This window comes from Xenopus tropicalis, chromosome 1 (assembly GCF_000004195.4).
Source record: "Xenopus tropicalis strain Nigerian chromosome 1, UCB_Xtro_10.0, whole genome shotgun sequence".
NCBI lineage: Eukaryota > Metazoa > Chordata > Amphibia > Anura > Pipidae > Xenopus > Xenopus tropicalis.
The window spans coordinates 69396321-69416020 of NC_030677.2; the positions used below are offsets into that span (position 1 = coordinate 69396321).

At 37.3% G+C, this 19700-nt stretch overlaps 1 protein-coding gene across 15 annotated transcripts in view; it reads right to left on the reverse strand.

The window, feature by feature from the left end:
* camk2d (calcium/calmodulin dependent protein kinase (CaM kinase) II delta) overlaps positions 1 to 19700 on the reverse strand; it is a 107369-nt gene that overhangs the window by 37777 nt on the left and 49892 nt on the right. For 9 of the 15 annotated variants that reach the window (XM_018096951.2, XM_018096985.2, XM_018097019.2 and 6 more), the window contains 4 exon segments: positions 13894 to 13948; positions 8674 to 8739; positions 5794 to 5866; positions 1898 to 2000 (listed from right to left, as the gene is read on the reverse strand). In XM_018096951.2, the coding sequence (XP_017952440.2) occupies positions 1898 to 2000; positions 5794 to 5866; positions 8674 to 8739; positions 13894 to 13948 (297 nt within the window). 15 annotated transcript variants of the gene reach the window in all.

A 19700-nucleotide genomic window follows, 5' to 3' on the forward strand; every position in this document is an offset into this window, starting at 1 on the left:
CCTGTAGTACTGCCTTACACACAAACCCAATATCAGTAAACCCTCCAAAATAATAAGAACAAAGCTACACTGTCATGGTAGCACAAGGCCTTATGTTTTTGACTGTTCTGCTACCATTTTCAATCATATAAAGAGCTAAATTATTAAGTAAAATTACATTAGCATATACAGTGGCTTGCAAAAGTTTTCAGCCCCCTTGAACTTTTCCACATTTTGTCACATTACAGCCACAAACATGAATCAATTTTATTGGAATTCCACATGAAAGACCAATACAAAGTGGTGTACACGCGAGAAGTGGAACGAAAATCATACATGATTCCAAACATTTTTTACAAATAAATAACTGCGAAGTGGGGTGTGCGTAATTATTCAGCCCCCTTTGGTCTGAGTGCAGTCAGTTGCCCATAGACATTGCCTGATGAGTGCTAATGACTAAATAGAGTGCACCTGTGTGTAATCTAATGTCAGTACAAATACAGCTGCTCTGTGACGGCCTCAGAGGTTGTCTGAGAGAATATTGGGAGCAACAACACTATGAAGTCCAAAGAACACACCAGACAGGTCAGGGATAAAGTTATTGAGAAATTTAAAGCAGGCTTAGGCTACAAAAAGATTTCCAAAGCCTTGAACATCCCACGGAGCACTGTTCAAGCGATCATTCAGAAATGGAAGGAGCATGGCACAACTGTAAACCTACCAAGACAAGGCCGTCCACCTAAACTCACAGGCCGAACAAGGAGAGCGTTGATCAGAAATGCAGCCAAGAGGCCCATGGTGACTCTGGACGAGCTGCAGAGATCTACAGCTCAGGTGGGGGAATCCGTCGATAGGACAACTATTAGTCGTGCACTGCACAAAGTTGGCCTTTATGGAAGAGTGGCAAGAAGAAAGCCATTGTTAACAGAAAACCATAAGAAGTCCCGTTTGCAGTTTGCCACAAGCCATGTGGGGGACACAGCAAACATGTGGAAGAAGGTGCTCTGGTCAGATGAGACCAAAATGGAACTTTTTGGCCAAAATGCAAAACGCTATGTGTGGCTGAAAACTAACACTGCACATCACTCTGAACACACCATCCCCACTGTCAAATATGGTGGTGGCAGCATCATGCTCTGGGGGTGCTTCTCTTCAGCAGGGACAGGGAAGCTGGTCAGAGTTGATGGGAAGATGGATGGAGCCAAATACAGGGCAATCTTGGAAGAAAACCTCTTGGAGTCTGCAAAAGACTTGAGACTGGGGCGGCGGTTCACCTTCCAGCAGGACAACGACCCTAAACATAAAGCCAGGGCAACAATGGAATGGTTTAAAACAAAACATATCCATGTGTTAGAATGGCCCAGTCAAAGTCCTGATCTAAATCCAATCGAGAATCTGTGGCAAGATCTGAAAACTGCTGTTCACAAACGCTGTCCATCTAATCTGACTGAGCTGGAGCTGTTTTGCAAAGAAGAATGGGCAAAGATTTCAGTCTCTAGATGTGCAAAGCTGGTAAAGACATACCCTAAAAGACTGGCAGCTGTAATTGCAGCAAAAGGTGGTTCTACAAAGTATTGACTCAGGGGGCTGAATAATTACACACACCCCACTTTGCAGTTATTTGTAAAAAATGTTTGGAATCATGTATGATTTTCGTTCCACTTCTCACGTGTACACCACTTTGTATTGGTCTTTCACGTGGAATTCCAATAAAACTGATTCATGTTTGTGGCTGTAATGTGACAAAATGTGGAAAAGTTCAAGGGGGCTGAATACTTTTGCAAGCCACTGTACATGGTGGCAACTAACAAAAAGATATAATTTCTTCTTTTTTTAAACAGATATAACATGCAACATATATAATACATACACCCCCAAACTCTTTAAATATAGGGTTAAAAAATCAGTTGCTGCTTACCAAACCATGCCTGCTGGTCCCCTTGAACTTCAATGGCTAACCCAAAATCAGCAAGTTTCACTGCAGCACCTTTCAACTTGCTAGCTAACAGCAAATTTTCAGGCTTTTGTTAAACAAGGGGAAAGAAAAGAAACACATTACAATGGTTTTTTTTTTTTTTAAAAAGAAAAACAGGTGTCACAACATTATTGTATTAGGAATAAGGAATAAAGCATAAAAATATTATTATTAAATAACATAACTGTGTAATGTAACAATATCATAATAGCACATTACCAAAACACACAACTGTATGAAATATAATTCCATGCACATTGCCACAATCATGAATCACACAATACACACAAATATATCTTGTTAAATATATATAAATTGCAGAAAGAAAAAATATGATAAACTGGTCTATTTTACAAAAAAAATCCTATCATACAAGTCAGATAAAATGTTTTTGAGAACTTGTGCACTGCATATATGAGCAAATATACTATATAAAAATAAAGACCTTTTATAAATGCGAAAGTGGGTTTAAAGTAGATTTTGAGGCCTGAGCAACTCTCTCTAACAGGATAGTCAGTGCATGGAATTCCATTTCTCTGCAGGCTAAAGCAGGATAAGGCTTTAAGTTTATGTCAAACAGAAAAATTCTGTTCATGTTGGGTTTTTATAGGGTTGCCACATTTTTTTTTATTAATTATATTGGCCTTTGGGTTAAGGGTGGACCATGACATCAATTGTGGATGGGCCTAGGTCATAAGGGGTGGAGAATGAGTGGACTGGGCGTGGAAAAGGCAAATGGGATTGGGAAACTGGTACATTGCCTGCATATGCCATCCCACCGGCGATTTACATTCTAGCCGGTGGGATGGCATTGCGGGGAGATTAGTCGCGTGGTGACTAATATCCCCGGGTGTCACAGCCCTTAGCAGCTGTCTTGTTGCTAGGGTTTATAATACCTTAGCAACCAGGGAGTGGTTTGAATGAGAGACTGAAATATTAAAGGAAAACGAAAGGCAAAATTACTTGGGGGTGCCAAAATGTTAAGCACCCCCAAGTGACTTTAACCGCTTACCTCGTACCCCGGGCTGGTGCCCCTGTTAGGAGAAAACAGCACCAGCCCGGGGCACCTGGAGCGGAACGCTTCCTTCTTCCTGTTTCCGTTGCTGAAATGCCAGCGGTGGGCGCATGCGCAGTAGAGTGAAAAGCCGACTTTAATGTTTAAGTTCGGCTTTTCACTCTACTGCGCATGCGCGCGCAGCGAATCAGGAAGAAGGAAGCGCCGGCAGCTACCCCGGGGGCTGGTGCTGTTCCCTCCTCACAGGGGCACCAGCCCAGGGTAAAAGGTAGGTGGTCAAAGTCACTTGGGGGTGCCTAACATTTTGGCACCCCCAAGTGACTTTGACTTTCTTTTTCCTTTAACAGAAGATCTGAATAGAAAAAAAAAATAGAAAAATCAAAAATAACAATAAAACTGTAGCCTAGCAAAGCAATAGTTTTCGGATGAAAGAGTTAGAAGGAGGCAAATAATTAAAAAACTATAAAAAATAAATAATAAAGACAAACTGAAAAGTTGCTAGGAATAGGACATTCTATAACATACTTAAAGTTACCTTAAAGGTGAAGAACCCCTTTAACAGAGTAAGCATTTTGATGCTACTCCTTACTATCAATGGGGTGCCTTTGGGGCAAATTTGCACAGTAAAAGCATAGTTGGTATAGATTTACCAATAACCAAGTATGACCAATTCTATAAAAATTGATCAAAATCAATATTTTTTATTGTCCAGACCTGTAGGAGTATTATTCCAGAACAGGCAAAAGTACAACAGGTCTAGAATGTCAAATGCCATAGAAGCGGGTCATAATAAGTTTTTCTTCTTTAAATTTAATTTCAAGTAGATTTGATCAACATCAATTGAAGCCATTTTTGTTTGAGTAATCACACTTTTCAAGTTGATCATTAAAATTTTCTTGATTGAGTATCTCAATCTTTCAGTAAGTCAACTAACCTGCTCCAAATTATACCGTACTATATGCTTAACAATTTGTTTAGCCTTACTTTATGCTCATAAACAGTGGTTTTTTCTCCTAACTCCTTTTTTCTCTAAATTATTCAAACAGAAAACAGAGGCACAACATTCACTAGATATCTAAAAGGCTACAAAATATCAGGAATAAACCAGAGGATGTTTGGTGTTGCTTTCAATAAACAAACTTATAGAGAAGTGAATCATGGTTAAGAGCTTCACTGTCAAATATAACATAGAAAAGGGTAAATAAACACTAGCAGTGATCCGCATCTAATGTACCATACACAAAAGTAATCAATATTATATTTTTCTCCAGTAACACTAACAAGATTTACTTCAATAGCAGGGATAATAAACTAAACATCAACATCACAACATTTATGTCTTAAAATATTGTGGAGGTCCTTATAACAGAGGTTGAGTAATAAAAAAGGGTGAATCTAACAACAACAGGAATCAGGTCGTAGGTTTTAAACATACAGTATTACATTATTTATAAAGTTACATGGTAAATAACTATATTATAATGATATCAATGTATTATAATAAGGGCCCATGCAAACTAAGCAATGGGCCAGATTCAGTTCAGTGAGATTAAATTTAAGGAAAAAGTCTTTCTGAATTGAATTCTCAAATGAGATTTCTCACTGAATTGAATCTTGCCCAGTATGTGTTGTTTTAGAGAGCTTTTCCCTGCATTGGTTAGTAGACACTTTTTTTTAAAAACTGCAGGCAAAAAGGGTGGTACCAGTCTATGAAATATAACCAGAGGTCAATAATAAGTAATTTTTATGGTTATAGCCTGAGTTGGTATAGTCACAACATAAACATGTTACCACTGTTTCCTCTAAGCTGTGTGGCACATACATACTAAGACCAGCATTTCATATGCATTTCAACCACTATTCTTATTCCAATACACTTTTTGTGTAAATGAGCACAAGTAATGTTGCCTGTAAATGAAACTCCCTTTAATTACAATGTCCCCACTGTGTAGAGATCATTGTCTTGCGTTTGTATATTTTGTTATAAACTGGTGAACCTAGCAATCTATTAAAATGCATTTTCTGCTTACTTTAAGTTTATCTGTCACGCATGCAGGACTTTAGCCAAACATTAGTGTACCCTCATTTGCAGCAACTATTTGCACAGCAGCGGCAGTCACTTACCTTTAGGTCTCGATGAACCACCCCCATCTGATGACAGTGCAGCACAGCCTCCAGGATCTGCTGAATGCAATGACTGCATGCAAACACCAGGGGGCTTGTGTTAGTTCCAAGCTTACACTCACTGTCTGTACACCTTCAGGCTGGGTTAGTATGTCTCACAAGCAAACAACTGGGTTTACCGTTTTAGATTATATTATTTTTAATAATGGAATATCTGTTTAATCAAACTTAGCCCTGCTTTTTGTTTTTCTTTACTATTTTGTAAATAATTCATAAATCCCATTTTCCCTTCAAAACCCCTGTTAGAATTACAAATAAATACAAATACAATCTTTATAAATTAAGAGAAGTTGAGAACCAGTTGTTATGCAAGTGTAACCCAACATCTTAGGACAGAAGTGGTGTTAATGTCTGCAGGCTTCATAGGCCATCATGGAAAAACTTATCTCTACAAATTATGATCCAGGAAGCACATAAAATATAATGAAAATAATAATGTGACCCATTATGTGATTCCGACTTCCTTGAGAGCCATTATGCATATGAAGCATGCAGACAAGCAAAATGGAAGTATCATGCATTGCTTTATGTTACATTTTTGGGAGGGTTAGTGGAGATATAGCAAGGCATTCCTCTCCAGCCTCCCACTCCCACCCCTACCCCCATAGGTTTAAGCTGTTCATGGGCACAATATACTGACCTTTAGGTCTCTGTGTACTATGCCATTAAGGTGACAATGATTTACACTTTCTAGAATCTGCTGTATACAATGACTGTGAAGAAACAAGGGCAAAATGGAAGGGAGAACATTTTAAAGGCAAATAATTACAGTACAATAAAACAGATGAAAACAAAAAATTATAACAGACATTTAAACACTGGTACTTTTCAAAATAATTTAAGGCAAATATTTGACTGTACAATTTAACGGTAACAGCTGCATGCAAACATTTTACATGTGACGTCACAGGTGCTGTCATTTCTTATTTGACAGAAAGGACATTAAAATGTACATATTATTTGTGGATGGCATTAAATATGAAGACACTCGGTTTTCATATTCTGCAGTACACAGAGGGAGGCAGAAATATTATGTACATTTTAAACACAGTGGAAGGCTGTCATTTAGAAAGAGTCCACAGGTGTTTAACACAGTAGGAATAAAATAAATTAGAACTCTGCATGAAAGAATAAGGAAAAACAATGAAATGGATGCATTCCCTAGTCTTGATTTGCTAAGCAAAGCAAAAAGAACTCCCTAAAAGAACCAGTTTGACCAGTGTTTGATAGCAAGTGGCTGTGACACAACTTTATTAAAGGGTTAGAAATATGCAAATTAACAGAGAGATGTGAATGGCTAGATAAACAAACCAATAAGATGAAAAATTAACATGATAATAAGGGCACTGGAGAGTCGTTCCAGCACATCTGATCATTAGAGCTAGACAGGCCAAAACAAAAACCTTGCTTTCGGCTCAAACAGAAAGTGGACTAAAGTCAGCTAAAGTCAGTATCATCACCATAATGGCAGACATTAAACTGAACAAGAAACGGATTGTGCATTCCATCTTTAAGACATAATGGACATCCAAATAGCACAGGGCAGTACTTAAAGGAGAACTATACCCCCTGGGCGCTAAAAACCACCTTAACTATCACTGCTTCGACCCCCCTCACCTCTCCCTTATCGCATAGTTTTTAAGTTTAAACGCTGTCCCTATCGCTAACCCCTAGCTAAAAATGCAGAGTAGTGCAGCAGCATTTCTGGCCCACATCTTCTTACCGACTGAAGACTCTTCGGGTCTCACTGCTGATACAAACCTGCTTGCACATGGGCAGTTGGAGGTTTCAGGAAATCAGCTTCAACTATAAATGCGCAAGCAGGGTCTGTGTTGGCGGTGAGACCCGAAGAAGATGTCGGCCAGGTAGCGATAGGGACAGCGTTTCAAAAAAGGAACTATGCGATAAGGGAGAGGTGAGGGGGGTATAGGCAGTGATTGTTAAGGGGTAGCGCCCGGGGGTATAGCTCTCCTTTAAAAAACAGATTGGTGTATTTTTTTCCTATAAGTCCTATAAACCAACCATTGTAGAAATCTCCTATTTCTAATAATGTACCAGTAAGTTATGCAAGGGAGGAGCAAAAAAGAGCTCAGAATTACATTAGAAATGCAATACTTTTCTGGGGGGGGGGGGGGTTATTTCATTAGCAGAGCCCACTGGAAAATCCTCATGCATCACTCCTAGGAAATTGCCCTTTGTTTATTCTCCTTGTTATTGCTAATTTGCTGGCGTTCTACAAGTGACAGTTGTATTTTCCCTTCTGCTACTGAACAACACAAATTTATTAATATGTGTACTGAAGGCTTTCAAGCTCAATTTATCATACACAGCCCACTTTTCCTGGCATTTCTGTTTCAGTAGGAGGATAACCCTGAAACAGAAAGATCTTACTAATTATGTACTATAAGAGGGAACATTGATTGTCAGTGGTTTATGTCAATATTTATAGGTTTTTTTGCAGAAAAGGTTTCCACTGTACATAGCTTTAGCATCCGCTCTGTGTTAATAAGGTCACATTAAAGGCAGTCAAGGTACTCCAAGAAAAAAGTTTTAGTTCAATTATACTAGTGAAAACCTTTTCTTTCAATGCCCTTGATGCAGTGCCAGTAATCAGAAGTTTGTCTTGGGTGTATGCAAAAAATGGAAGTAGAGAACAAAGCTGTGATGAAAACAAAAAATAAAGCAGTCTATAATCCCTCATAGCTGCACTAAGCCCTATGCAAATGGTACTTACAGAATGCTGTGGCTAACTTAAATCTATATAGACGGTAAACTACATTTCAGAATCTAAACGGTTTTCAAACTTCAGATACAGAGAGAAGATGGGAGGTTTTTTTATGCGCTAAAGGTAATAATATTATTTAGTTAGGGGGTTTAATCATGAAAAGCTGCCAATAATTAACATATTAAACCACCAAAATGGAAGCAGTTTTAAAGTGGGAAGGCAAGTTTAAGTTGGCATATTATAATTTATGGCAATATTGGTATAGGGGCTTCCGTCAGCTTATGATAAAGGTGGAGGCAGGTTCTGCTTCTAATGTTTACAGAAAGAACAATCTACTCTAGTGTCTCTTGTTACTACAGTATATAGGCTGAATCTGTCACACTCATATTGTCCTGATAGTGACTACCTCCAATTGTATGGTAGTGCAATGGTTTTGATCTAGGTCCAGATTTTGCAATCAGACTTTTTCAGTTACTCCACTGATAATCTGACAAAACCTGGGCAGTCACGGGTGGGTATCCTTGGTCTATAAAATCATATCAATGGCAGTAAAGCATTACAACCACTTGCATCAATACCATCAAGAATCAAACAGGCATTCATAAGCTATGGAATAAAAGTTTGCCATTTAGCAACCTGGAAATTATAATGAAACATTTTTGCTCAAAAAAGACTATAATACAGTTTTGAACACTTAATCTATCATAGAAATGGGAAGCTGTGCATTTTGATATCCCAAACATGGTCTGAAAATATAGAACTTTCCCCTGTCTCTCTTGTAGTATCATTACTTACCTGGCATCTGCTTCACTATAGTATTCTCTGGCTACTATATCTTCAAATAATTCTCCACCAGTGACTCTGCAAGATAAGGGTAGAAAAAAAAGAAGACACCTTAGAGAAAAAAATCAATTTAGTTATATTTTGAAAACTTAGATGTAATATGTTATTGTTCCTTTACTGAATACTTTTTCGACCAAACAGGGCCACAGTACAACAAACACACAGCAGTTTTACACATGAAACATTTATCCAGTGCACATTATATTACATTGTATATATATATATTATATTGTGCATTAAATAACTATGTATATGTGGAACTGCTAGGTGTTAGTTTTTGTTGATTACATTTTACATCCTATAGCACTATCCATACTATAAGACAGCTATATTATATAATATTTGGGTTCGTAACCACAGTAATAAAAGCATAGTTAGTGGATTGGTTACACAAGTACCTATTAGTTACAGTAATATAGTACATTACTTACAGTAATATTTATTTACAAGACAAAGCAACAAAACATTTATTACTAATGAGTTCAGTTGTTTCATTCTTTGCTATCAATGATGGACTATGTGGTGGTATCTTTATAGTTTAGTTTAGGGTAGTGAGTGTTATTGCTTATCATACAACTGGTATTAGTGATAAGCACTAATTGGAGAGGCAAAAATATGGATATAGTAATAGGTATTTGACAGGCTAATAAATAGTTAATTCACAGTAAATAATGCACTAGTGGTAGCATTCTCACCCCTGCCATGTAAGGGACAGCAGGTAGGCAGCCCACAGACACCCACATTGAAGTCCCTTTCAAGCGTGCCATTAGAAACTATATGGTGCACCCGTGCATGCAACGTGCATTAGGAGCCCTGCCATTAACACCTGCTAAGTAATGTCTATGTACTTGTAAAAGTTTTAGGTTTTAGAGAAATAAATCATTTGAGGAATAACAGCAACAGAACCTAGTATCAGCACTGTATAATAACTTAGCAATAACCATTCATCATACATATTTCCTACATTAGAAAGTTTTGAGCTACAAGTGAGCGATTTATATGAAAGCCAGAAAACCCCATATATAAAGCATATGCACTTAGACAGCACTGTCCAAATTCCTTCTTGCTGTATCATAGAAAACAAGTAAATTTGTATGATATGATTGGTCCTGACAGGACGGAATACTTGCAACCACCCCTGGTAAATGATGAATATATCTGGGAGAAAATATGTGTGATATTCTGAAGTAGTGAAAAAACTGGTTTTGATGTAAGTTGAATGTTCAAAAATTGAAAAACAGAAGTATTTTGGGTAGAAGATGTTTAACTAATAGTAAAAGCAACAAGGTTAATTTCAGACAATTTAAAGGGAAAAATTTCCAAGCAATCTAAAAATGCAGCACCAAAGTGCCTTGCCTGTGCTTGTCAGCCGATAGCTGCCTGAAGTGGCTGCCCAAGCAATTCCAGATAATTCATAGGCAAGTCAGTGGGGGGCAGTTTGGCACTTAGCTTTTGGGTTAATTAAAAAATGTGATGCTGAAACGAAATTTGCCCTGTGTACCAGTGCTTTTCACAAGGGATATGCAGAGACCTATGTAACAGTGGAGAGGGTGAACACAGCCCAGAGGAGTCGGAAAGCAAAAGAGATGAAATATTGTTTTTCCTAGCCTGCAGTCTTGATGCATATTCAGAATGCATAACATTTACTGAATTTAATAACAGGCAAACTCTAAACAAGAGAATATATTCATCATGCAATATTATCTTTCTTGTATGTATATATATATATATATATATATATATATATATATATATATAAAACAGTCCACACGACAGCACCACACTCCAAAATCTGCTGCTCTGCAGCTGCCCCTGTGCACGGGATATCATATAAATATCAAAATAAAACAGCCAGCACCAAGGGTCTTTGTATTTCAAAAAATCTCTTGTGTATTATAACTGCATGTACAACCGACGTTTCGGTCCCTTTTGGGACCTTTTTCAAGGTCAACCTTGAAAAAGGTCCCAAAAGGGACCAAAACGTCGGTTGTACATGCAATTATAATACACAAGAGATTTTTTGAAATACAAAGACCCTTGGTGCTGGCTGTTTTATTTTGATATATATATATATATAAATAATATATATATATATAAAGCAAGAGAATGAGCTGCACTCACCAGGACTTGGCAAAAATATAATAAGTTTATTTAAGAAAAGAAATCCAACGTTTCAAGCACTAACTGTGCTCTTCCTCAGGGAAAAAACCACCATAATATATATATATATATATATATATATATATATATATATATATAGTAGAAAGAGTGCCGCACACACAGGGACTTGATACAAAAGAAAAAGTGGTTTTATTGAAAAAATTCCAACGTTTCGGTTTGTCCCTGAGGAAGAGCACAGATTGTGCTCGAAACGTTGGAATTTTTTCAATAAAACCACTTTTTCTTTTGTATCAAGTCCCTGTGTGTGCGGCACTCTTTCTACTATATTTTTGTTTTTTGACCTGCACCAAGGGCATTTGGACTTGTATAGGGTGTGCTCCTCCCTGTATACTATATATATATATATATATATATACATACACACACACACACATACATTATATAACAGTTTATCAAAAGATATTTTTTTACGTTTAAGATTTCATTGTTAATTACAAATACATTAGTCACTTCTTAGTTTAATCATATCCTAAAATTTGGGCCTTTGGTTTACTTGATAAAGGTTAAAAGGTTTTATGAACAAAGCTTTTATCTTCTGTGAGTATTGATTTTGTTCTTGAAACAACAGAACAAGAGATTTTTAATCCTGGACTGACTAAATATCCAGGAGATTATCTACATTGTAGTGCCTTGAAAACTGCTACTAGGGGGCATATTTATTATGCTGTGTAAAAAACAGCGAGAAAATTCGCCAGGCTTCGGCGTGTAAAAATGGCGTAAAAACGGCATAAAATCGGTTTTACGTGTTTTTTCTTCCACCGGAACTTATGGAAAATAGCTGCGTAATATCCGTCGTTCAGATGGCGATCTTTCCATTTATTTTACACAGCTTTTTACTCTGTTTTTTCGGCGAATTAGTTTTACACAGCATAATAAATACGCCCCTAAGTGTTAGAATCAATACATTGGTAAACAGAATAATACAAACACATTGTTTCAGCATTCATCTTGAGGTAACACAAACTTTTCTCAATACATCAGAAGATATAAAACTCTTACATAGCTCATTTCCACAGATCCTAAAAGCCACAATTAAATCAGGAACAATTGTATATGGGGGTAGAATAGCAGCACTGCAACTTTGTCAATGCATTAGCATCTGAATAAGCACTGCAGATGCATTCATAAACAATATGTGCTGACATTAGCTTTAGGGATGCTTATAGGGGTAATATCATGTTTAATCCATGTGTATAGGACACAGTTCTGGTTAAACGTTTCTGGTCAGTGTGTGCCCATTCACACACTCATGGTGAGTCTACATCTCAGTTGAAACTGACCATATGGAATGAAACCTAGAAGCAGTTTTTTACACTTATCTCACAGACCCAGCAAGTGAGGAAGTGCTGCTACTATGTCATAACGATTACAAATATAGACTAATGTTGTAGATTGTAGGCAAGTATTTATTTATCGCTGTTCTAGAGTCACAAAAAGAAAATAAAAATCTTTGTGTGCTACACAGAAAGAACGTAACCTTTAAGCAAAAGTTTGCTTAACATGCTTTATTGCATGGGCTTTATCCTACAATGTAAAGCAATGTAAATTAGATGTTCTCTAATTGATTTATGTAATAGTTATACACTTCACTGTCCTCTGAAGTGTATGGGCAAAATGCCATGAAAGTCTAGTAAAGGAACCTTATGGTTAGCAAAATTGTATAATAATGTATTCATATTTTACATTTTTACTAACCATGCTACGTTTTAATGAACCATTCTTTACACAGCTACAATATTGACCTTAGCATGTCTCAATCCTGGAAATTTCCCAGATTAACATCTGCTGAACTAAAACGTGAGCAACAATTGTAATGTACACCGAGAAATGCCACCTAGCTTTGCAGGAAATTTTGTAATGCAGAAAAACCACTGCTGGCTGAGTAACATACCCATAGGAACTGTTAGAAACTATCAATTACCAAAGGCCACTGTGTTTTTTGTTTACTAAACACATAAAAAAAATTCTCGCAAATTTCAACATTACAGAGCTAAGAGGCAGTGTTTAACTTGAAATGAGCTTTTAGGTTGATGTTAACATTAGAATTTTAAGAGAAATTAAAGTTCTTTTTTATATATTTTATTTTTGGAAAAACAAAACACTTTAGCTCTTTAATTCAAACTGATATATAGGTACTAGGGTCCCACTTACAATAGCAACCAAGCAGTAATTTGAATGGCAGACTGAGAGATTAATATGGCAGAGGCTAAAATAGACAGGTTAATGATAAATACTACCATTTTAATGTAGTATATAAGTACATAAAATACATGTACATGCAGCCTCAAAATAAATCTGCTTTTTGGCAACGAACTCTTTAAACTACATGATCGGGAAGCAGAATAGAGAAGCAACTACAATTTGTGAACCATCTAAAATATCTTGTCAACACCATACTAACAAATTATTTTAAAGGCACAGTACACCATTTTTTCAACAAAAGTTAAATAAAAAGGGTTTGTGTTAAACATACCCTTTGCCAATTGTTTTAATCATGAAAAATCTGTGTGCATTTTTGTTATTTCTCAAACTAAACAGGGCAAACAGAGAAACTGGAGTTAGTTCATGTTTGGTCCCTTCCCCCTTCATTGTGCTGGTGATATATCTGTGCTCTCAGCATTTATTTATATACCTCGCAAGTACCAAACATGAAGTAACATGAAGTAATGAAAGATATAAATAAAATCCACCAAATGCTACCATAAGGCCTATGACCCACAGGCGATTTTTCTGGTGGTCAAAATACCCCAATTTAACTGTTACCACTTGTTATTAATAAATCAATAAAAATCACCCTATCTAAATCATACCTCCACACAAAAATGCTCAAGCACAGGGGTCCACCTATCATTGTTCTATGTGCATCAGACACTATTTATCAGTATTACAAGCCATAAGAAGACATAGACATTTTGAAGGCAGTGGAAGTGAAAATGCTGTTTGTGCCATTAACGTAAATCTGTATAACTGGAAATTGTACATTTTACTTACAAATCAAAGACTAAATAATGGAATCCTTCTTCTGATATGCTGTCATGGAGTCGAACTGTTAAAAAAAGAGAAAACATTTATAAATGAACAATATACATTCCCTTTACTGAACTGCAATCACTTAAGTGACATGTTTTAGATAAATAAAAGCAAACAAAAAAGTTGTTTCATAAAGTATAGAACAACAAAACAAATAAAAAAAGAGGCTTGGGAACATAATATCAAAACAAAAGGCACATCTCTCAAATGGGCCTGATTTTGGTATAACTGCTTGAGACTACTAATAAGAAAATGGCCAGGATATACTGGAAACTGCCAGAATTTGGGAGTAATGGGTGATAGCATGAATGTCCACAGAAAGACATGCATACATAACATTTAAAATGAAAATATAAAATGGGGTTAGCTGCACTTTCACATCATGGAATATTAGGTATTGCTGGAGTTCTACATCCATTTTGCGTTTCCAGTGAAACTGGACAGGCAACAATCTAATTTTTCAGGGGGAGCAGGTAACAGATACAATAAACTGTATTATTGCAAAAAATGATTTTCTATCATAGCAAGAGAATCTGCAAAGCAAGCAAAGTGTGTGTGTATATAAGTGTGATATTATCATGGGAATCTGCCTTGAATTGAAAACAGACCATTTTGGCTTTTGAGACCTCTCAGAACAAATATTGCTCTAGGCCCTGGATTTTAATGTTACTGAAGTCTGCTGCAGCAGAACACTTCCAAGCAAATTAGGCATTTCATTATAACAGCTAAAGGCTAATCATTCTGCTTAAAAAATTAATATAACATCACCCAAAATGTCTGCTGAACATACTGTCTCCTTATGCAGTTTTATAATCATAATTATTTAATACATGCCTGAGCCAGTATGCATAACACTATTGCTGTCAGGGGGCTGCTATTACTTTGACTCTCTTGGTTTACAGATTTAAGAGGAGGTGATGGGCTGCAAAGTAGCAAGTGGCTTGTTTCAAAAATTAGGTTTTTCTAGCCATACAGCTGCTACAATCTGGGAAGATTTTTTCCCAGCAGTAGTAACCCTTAGCAACCAATATGGAGTTTGCTTTTAAACAGGTGACCAGTAAATGGTACCTTTTGATTGGTTATTGTGCCATGGCAAACTTTAGCTGGCCATACATGCACCAATATTATCGTATGAAACAAGGTTTTGTACGATATTTGGTGGGTTGCTATGAGCAACATCACCGTGATGTCTGTCTCCAATGTTAGTAAATACACCCCTTAGTGTACTTTATTACATAGCCCCAATGTGTTTGTCAAGGCTGCATATACTGTACAGTATAAAAAACGTTAGTGGAATTGTGTATTTTAGCTATACCTATTGTTGGCACTGGTGTATAAATAAGCACACAGCCTTCTAGTCTCCAGCAGCATTGGTCATATCAAAAAGTTCAGTGACTTTAAGCAGAGCACCGTCATTGCATGCCACTTTCCCACGATATAAAGGAATCTCTTCCCTTTTGGAGCTCCCTTGGCCAACTGTAAGTCAAGTCATTGTGAAATGACAACATCTAAGAGTAACAGTTCAGACAGAAGATGGTAGAAGAGTTCACCAAAAATGCATGCCTACAGTTGGAACACACATTGCCAAGTACCAAACTGTCTCTGGAATCAGCTTGAGAACAACAAATATCTATCAGAAACAAGGAAGTCAATTTTCATGGGCAAGCAGTTGCACACACACACCTAGGGGCCTATTTATCATACTGTGTTAAACAGTTAATGCCAAAAAATGGTGTAAAAAATGTGGAACATAAATGGTAAATTTATCAAGGTATGTGTTTTATTTTATGCCACCCCAACGCCACATTTGATGCCATTATTTTACACCACTGAAAACCTCACATAATCCGTTAAAGTCTAAAAAGTCAATGGGAAAATTTAAGGTCAAGTAAGTTCCAATGGAAATTGCTCTAGAAAAAATGTGCTATTTTTCCATAGCATTTTCAAGCAGATGCTTACTTTTATGCCAGATTTCTACACAGAGGTACATGTTCACTGAAAATTAATAAACAACTTGACAGTGTGCAGTTCTTTGAGTGCTGATGCCTTATGATGTATTTGATAGCCATTTTTTTTATTCACTGTATCAAATTAATATGCCCCAGTACAGTATATCACCATGCACAATGCCGGAAGTTGCTAGACTGGTGGAAAGACTTGCTATTTTTAACCATGTCAGGTAGAACAATTTCTCAAGGTTTGAGACCCACAGTCACAGAGGGGGCCTGGCGCAGACTAATTACTCCACTGGGGAGGACCAATATAATATTATTATCTTTTATAATATATGCCCTCCAAAAACATATATATCTATATATATTATATATCTATTATATCTATGTATATCTATATATATCTATATCTATCTATATATATATATGCATACATATATGTCATCGGTACTCTGTGTTTTAATCTGGTCCCTTGACTTACTGAAACTTGTGTAATTAATTCCACCAATGCATTGCAAGGATTTATAAAACCTATACATTTAAAAAAAATTTATATATCATAGAAGTAATAGAGAGAACATTCATTTTTGAACATTTAGCCAGTCACAGGAAGACCAAGATCATTTGTGGATATTAGTGCAACAGAAAAGGGAAATATGTTCTCATTTATGTCTAGCCAAGGGCTACAGACACTCCACCTCATGTGGGTGGATACTGGGTGTCAGCAGTGGTCAGCTCAAATGCAGTAAACAAGTTTATCCATTTAAGAACTGTTAAAAGCAAGGAAGGGCATTGTAAGGGGGCCCTTAAAGCAGAAAATGAAAACCTGCATGATACATTTTGACAAAATGTAGTTGTCACCACGAAAACAAAAACACTACTTGTCATAAATACAAAACTGTCAAGTGTTATTTGACACTGTCAGTTCCACGATATTGGTCAACTGAATTAATTTCATGGGTCTGTCAAGACTAATTTTTGGAACAGCAATATTTGAAGCTTGAAGCAAAAGTGTCCATGTGCAGATTTGCTGGCTCCCTTCCTAACGCTGTCCATCTGTCTTTGGCTTGAAAAGGAAATGTGATGAGAATATGCTTTTTCATTTGATCAGTCATAAAACAAATATTCATTTTATGCTTTATGCATTATAGTATTCAAACTCAGCTATTTAAATATTTGCTGTAAATACTTAAGTTTTTCAAGGCAAATCTTATACTATGTTACAGAGTCTGCGCAGCTTATTTCTCTGTGAAGCAGAAAAAAAATGAGTGACCTCAATTATAAAGTTTATACCTCCTATGAGATGCTTATAGTGAAAGAGTAAGAAAAACGGACACCTGATAAAGCTTTTAGATGTGATGATTGTGTTTTTCACACATCACAAGTGGTCTTTGAATTAAAATCAGTCAAGTGTTAAAGGGCAAGTACTTATTGACATCTCTATATCTCTGTCTTAAAATAACATCTGTCCAAAAAGATTTTTCTTGCATAATGAAGAATATGCAAATCAAAGCAACTTTTACTCATACATTACTTAACAATTTTCAATGGTTTTAAAGTTATTTGCAATTGCCATTGAAAGCAGTATATGTTTGTATTATTAAATGCACTCCTGGTTCTGACTCTTATAACAATGCAGCAGAAGCAAGCTGATTAACAGCCCTAAAGGAGAAATTACTTTAAACAAACACTTCTTTTAATAGCAATTACTTAAATAACTAAAACCATTTACTTTTTTTAATTAATGTATTTTGCAAAGTTGCTTGCTTGCAGCATGCTGTCAGCTACTTTCACTATGTGTTCATAAAACTGATAATCAAACAATGGATATGAAATTAATAAAGAAAAATACAGGTATGGGATCTGTTATTTGGAAACCAGTCATCCAGAAAGCTCCAAATTAGGGAACACCCATCTCCTATAGACTCCATTTTAATGAAATCATTTAGATTTTCAAAACTGATTTCCTTCTTCTCTGTAATAATAAAACAGTACCTATTATTTGATCCCAACTAAGATATAATTAATCCTTATTGGAGGCAAAATAATCCTATTGAGTTTAATTAATGTTTTATTGAATTTTTAGTAGATTTAAGGTATGAAGATCCAAATAATGGAAAGACCCCTTATGCGGAAAAACCCTTTGTCCCGAGGGTTCTATTGCTGTACAACTAAAAGTTTTTAGTTCATTTCGGGTTGAGCGCTCAAAAGAGAAAGGGGTCCAACTGGAGAATTGTGAATTTTGAAACAAACTTACCTTGCATACAGTCTCAACATCCATAAAATATTGTGTCCAGAAAGTTTTGAAAACTATAAAAAGTAACTTATGTGTGGATGTCATAATACCGGAAAAATAAAAAAAACAGGAAAACAACAGCTCCCTGACTGAACAACTGACTACGTACTTCTCAGAAGAAAATTACATGTTTTCTCTCAAAACAAGCGCCTAAAATACTTCCAGAAGAGCAATTGACATATTCTGCACCTGGATCATAAAAACTGTAAATACACAACTTAATATTATAGTCCTGTTCCCACAAGAGAAAATATTTGGCTACAAAATGTGTTATTGATGTGACATATTTGGAATGAAAGTAACAGCCAGTCCTCTATATAAATTAGCCAGTCTTTAACAGCTATTGTTTTTTTTATACAAAAAGTTGGAAATACATCCAGAGAATCCTTCTGTACTCAAGCACCCGACACTTTTCTACTTTCTGGAACATTTTGTGAGCTAGCATTCTCTAACAGAGATTTGCCCCTTCTAAATGGATGGGTATTTCCCGTACTTTACAATTACCGTATTTTTCGCTGTATAAGACGCACTTTTTCTTCCCCAAAACTGGGGGGGAAAAGTTGGTGCGTCTTATACGGCGAACTGGCTCTTCCTCTATGTGCCGCGGCTCTCTGCCGCATCCTCGCTTTTATAAGGTTGCGCCCGTGCGTACTGACGTCACACGCACAGGGCGCAACCTTATAAAAGCACAGAAGCAGCTGGGAGCCGCGGCACAGAGAGGAAGACATCATGGGAGCCGGAGGCCGCTGGGGGCAGGTTAGGGGGGAAATGGAAGGTGCTTGTGGGCCCTGGGGGAAGCTGAAGAATGCTGGGGGTGCCATGGGGGAGCTGGAGGATGCTTGGAGGCCCTGGGGGACGCTGAAGGATACTTGGGGGGGCCCTGGGGGAAGCTGAAGGATACTTGGGGGGCCTGGGGGAAGCTGAAGGATACTTGGGGGGGGGGCCCTGGGGGAAGCTGAAGGATACTTGGGGGGGCCTGGGGGAAGTTGAAGGATACTTGGGGGGGCCCTGGGGGAAGCTAAAGGATACTTGGGGGGGCCCTGGGGGAAGCTGAAGGATACTTGGGGGGGGGGCCTGGGGGAAGCTGAAAGATACTTGGGGGGCCCTGGGGGAAGCTGAAGGATACTTGGGGGGCCCTGGGGGAAGCTGAAGGATACTTGGGGGGCCCTGGGGGAAGCTGAAGGATACTTGGGGGGGGCCTGGGGGAAGCTGAAGGATACTTGGGGGGGGCCCTGGGGGAAGCTGAAGGATGCTTGGGGGGGGGGCCCTGGGGGAAGCCTCATTATGTGCGAGCCCAGAGACAATTAACTTTATACAGTTGATATAAAATATTTCACTACAGTATTTGGTTCAGAATTTTTTTTTTCTAGATTTTCCTCCTTTAAAATTGGGTGCGTCTTATATTCCGGAGCGTCTTATAGGGCGAAAAATACGGTAGTGTGGCTCTTGATAGCCACGAACCTACTTGCTAACAGCGCCGCTTCATTCCTTTTGCAAACTCCTGACTAATTGCAAGGCTC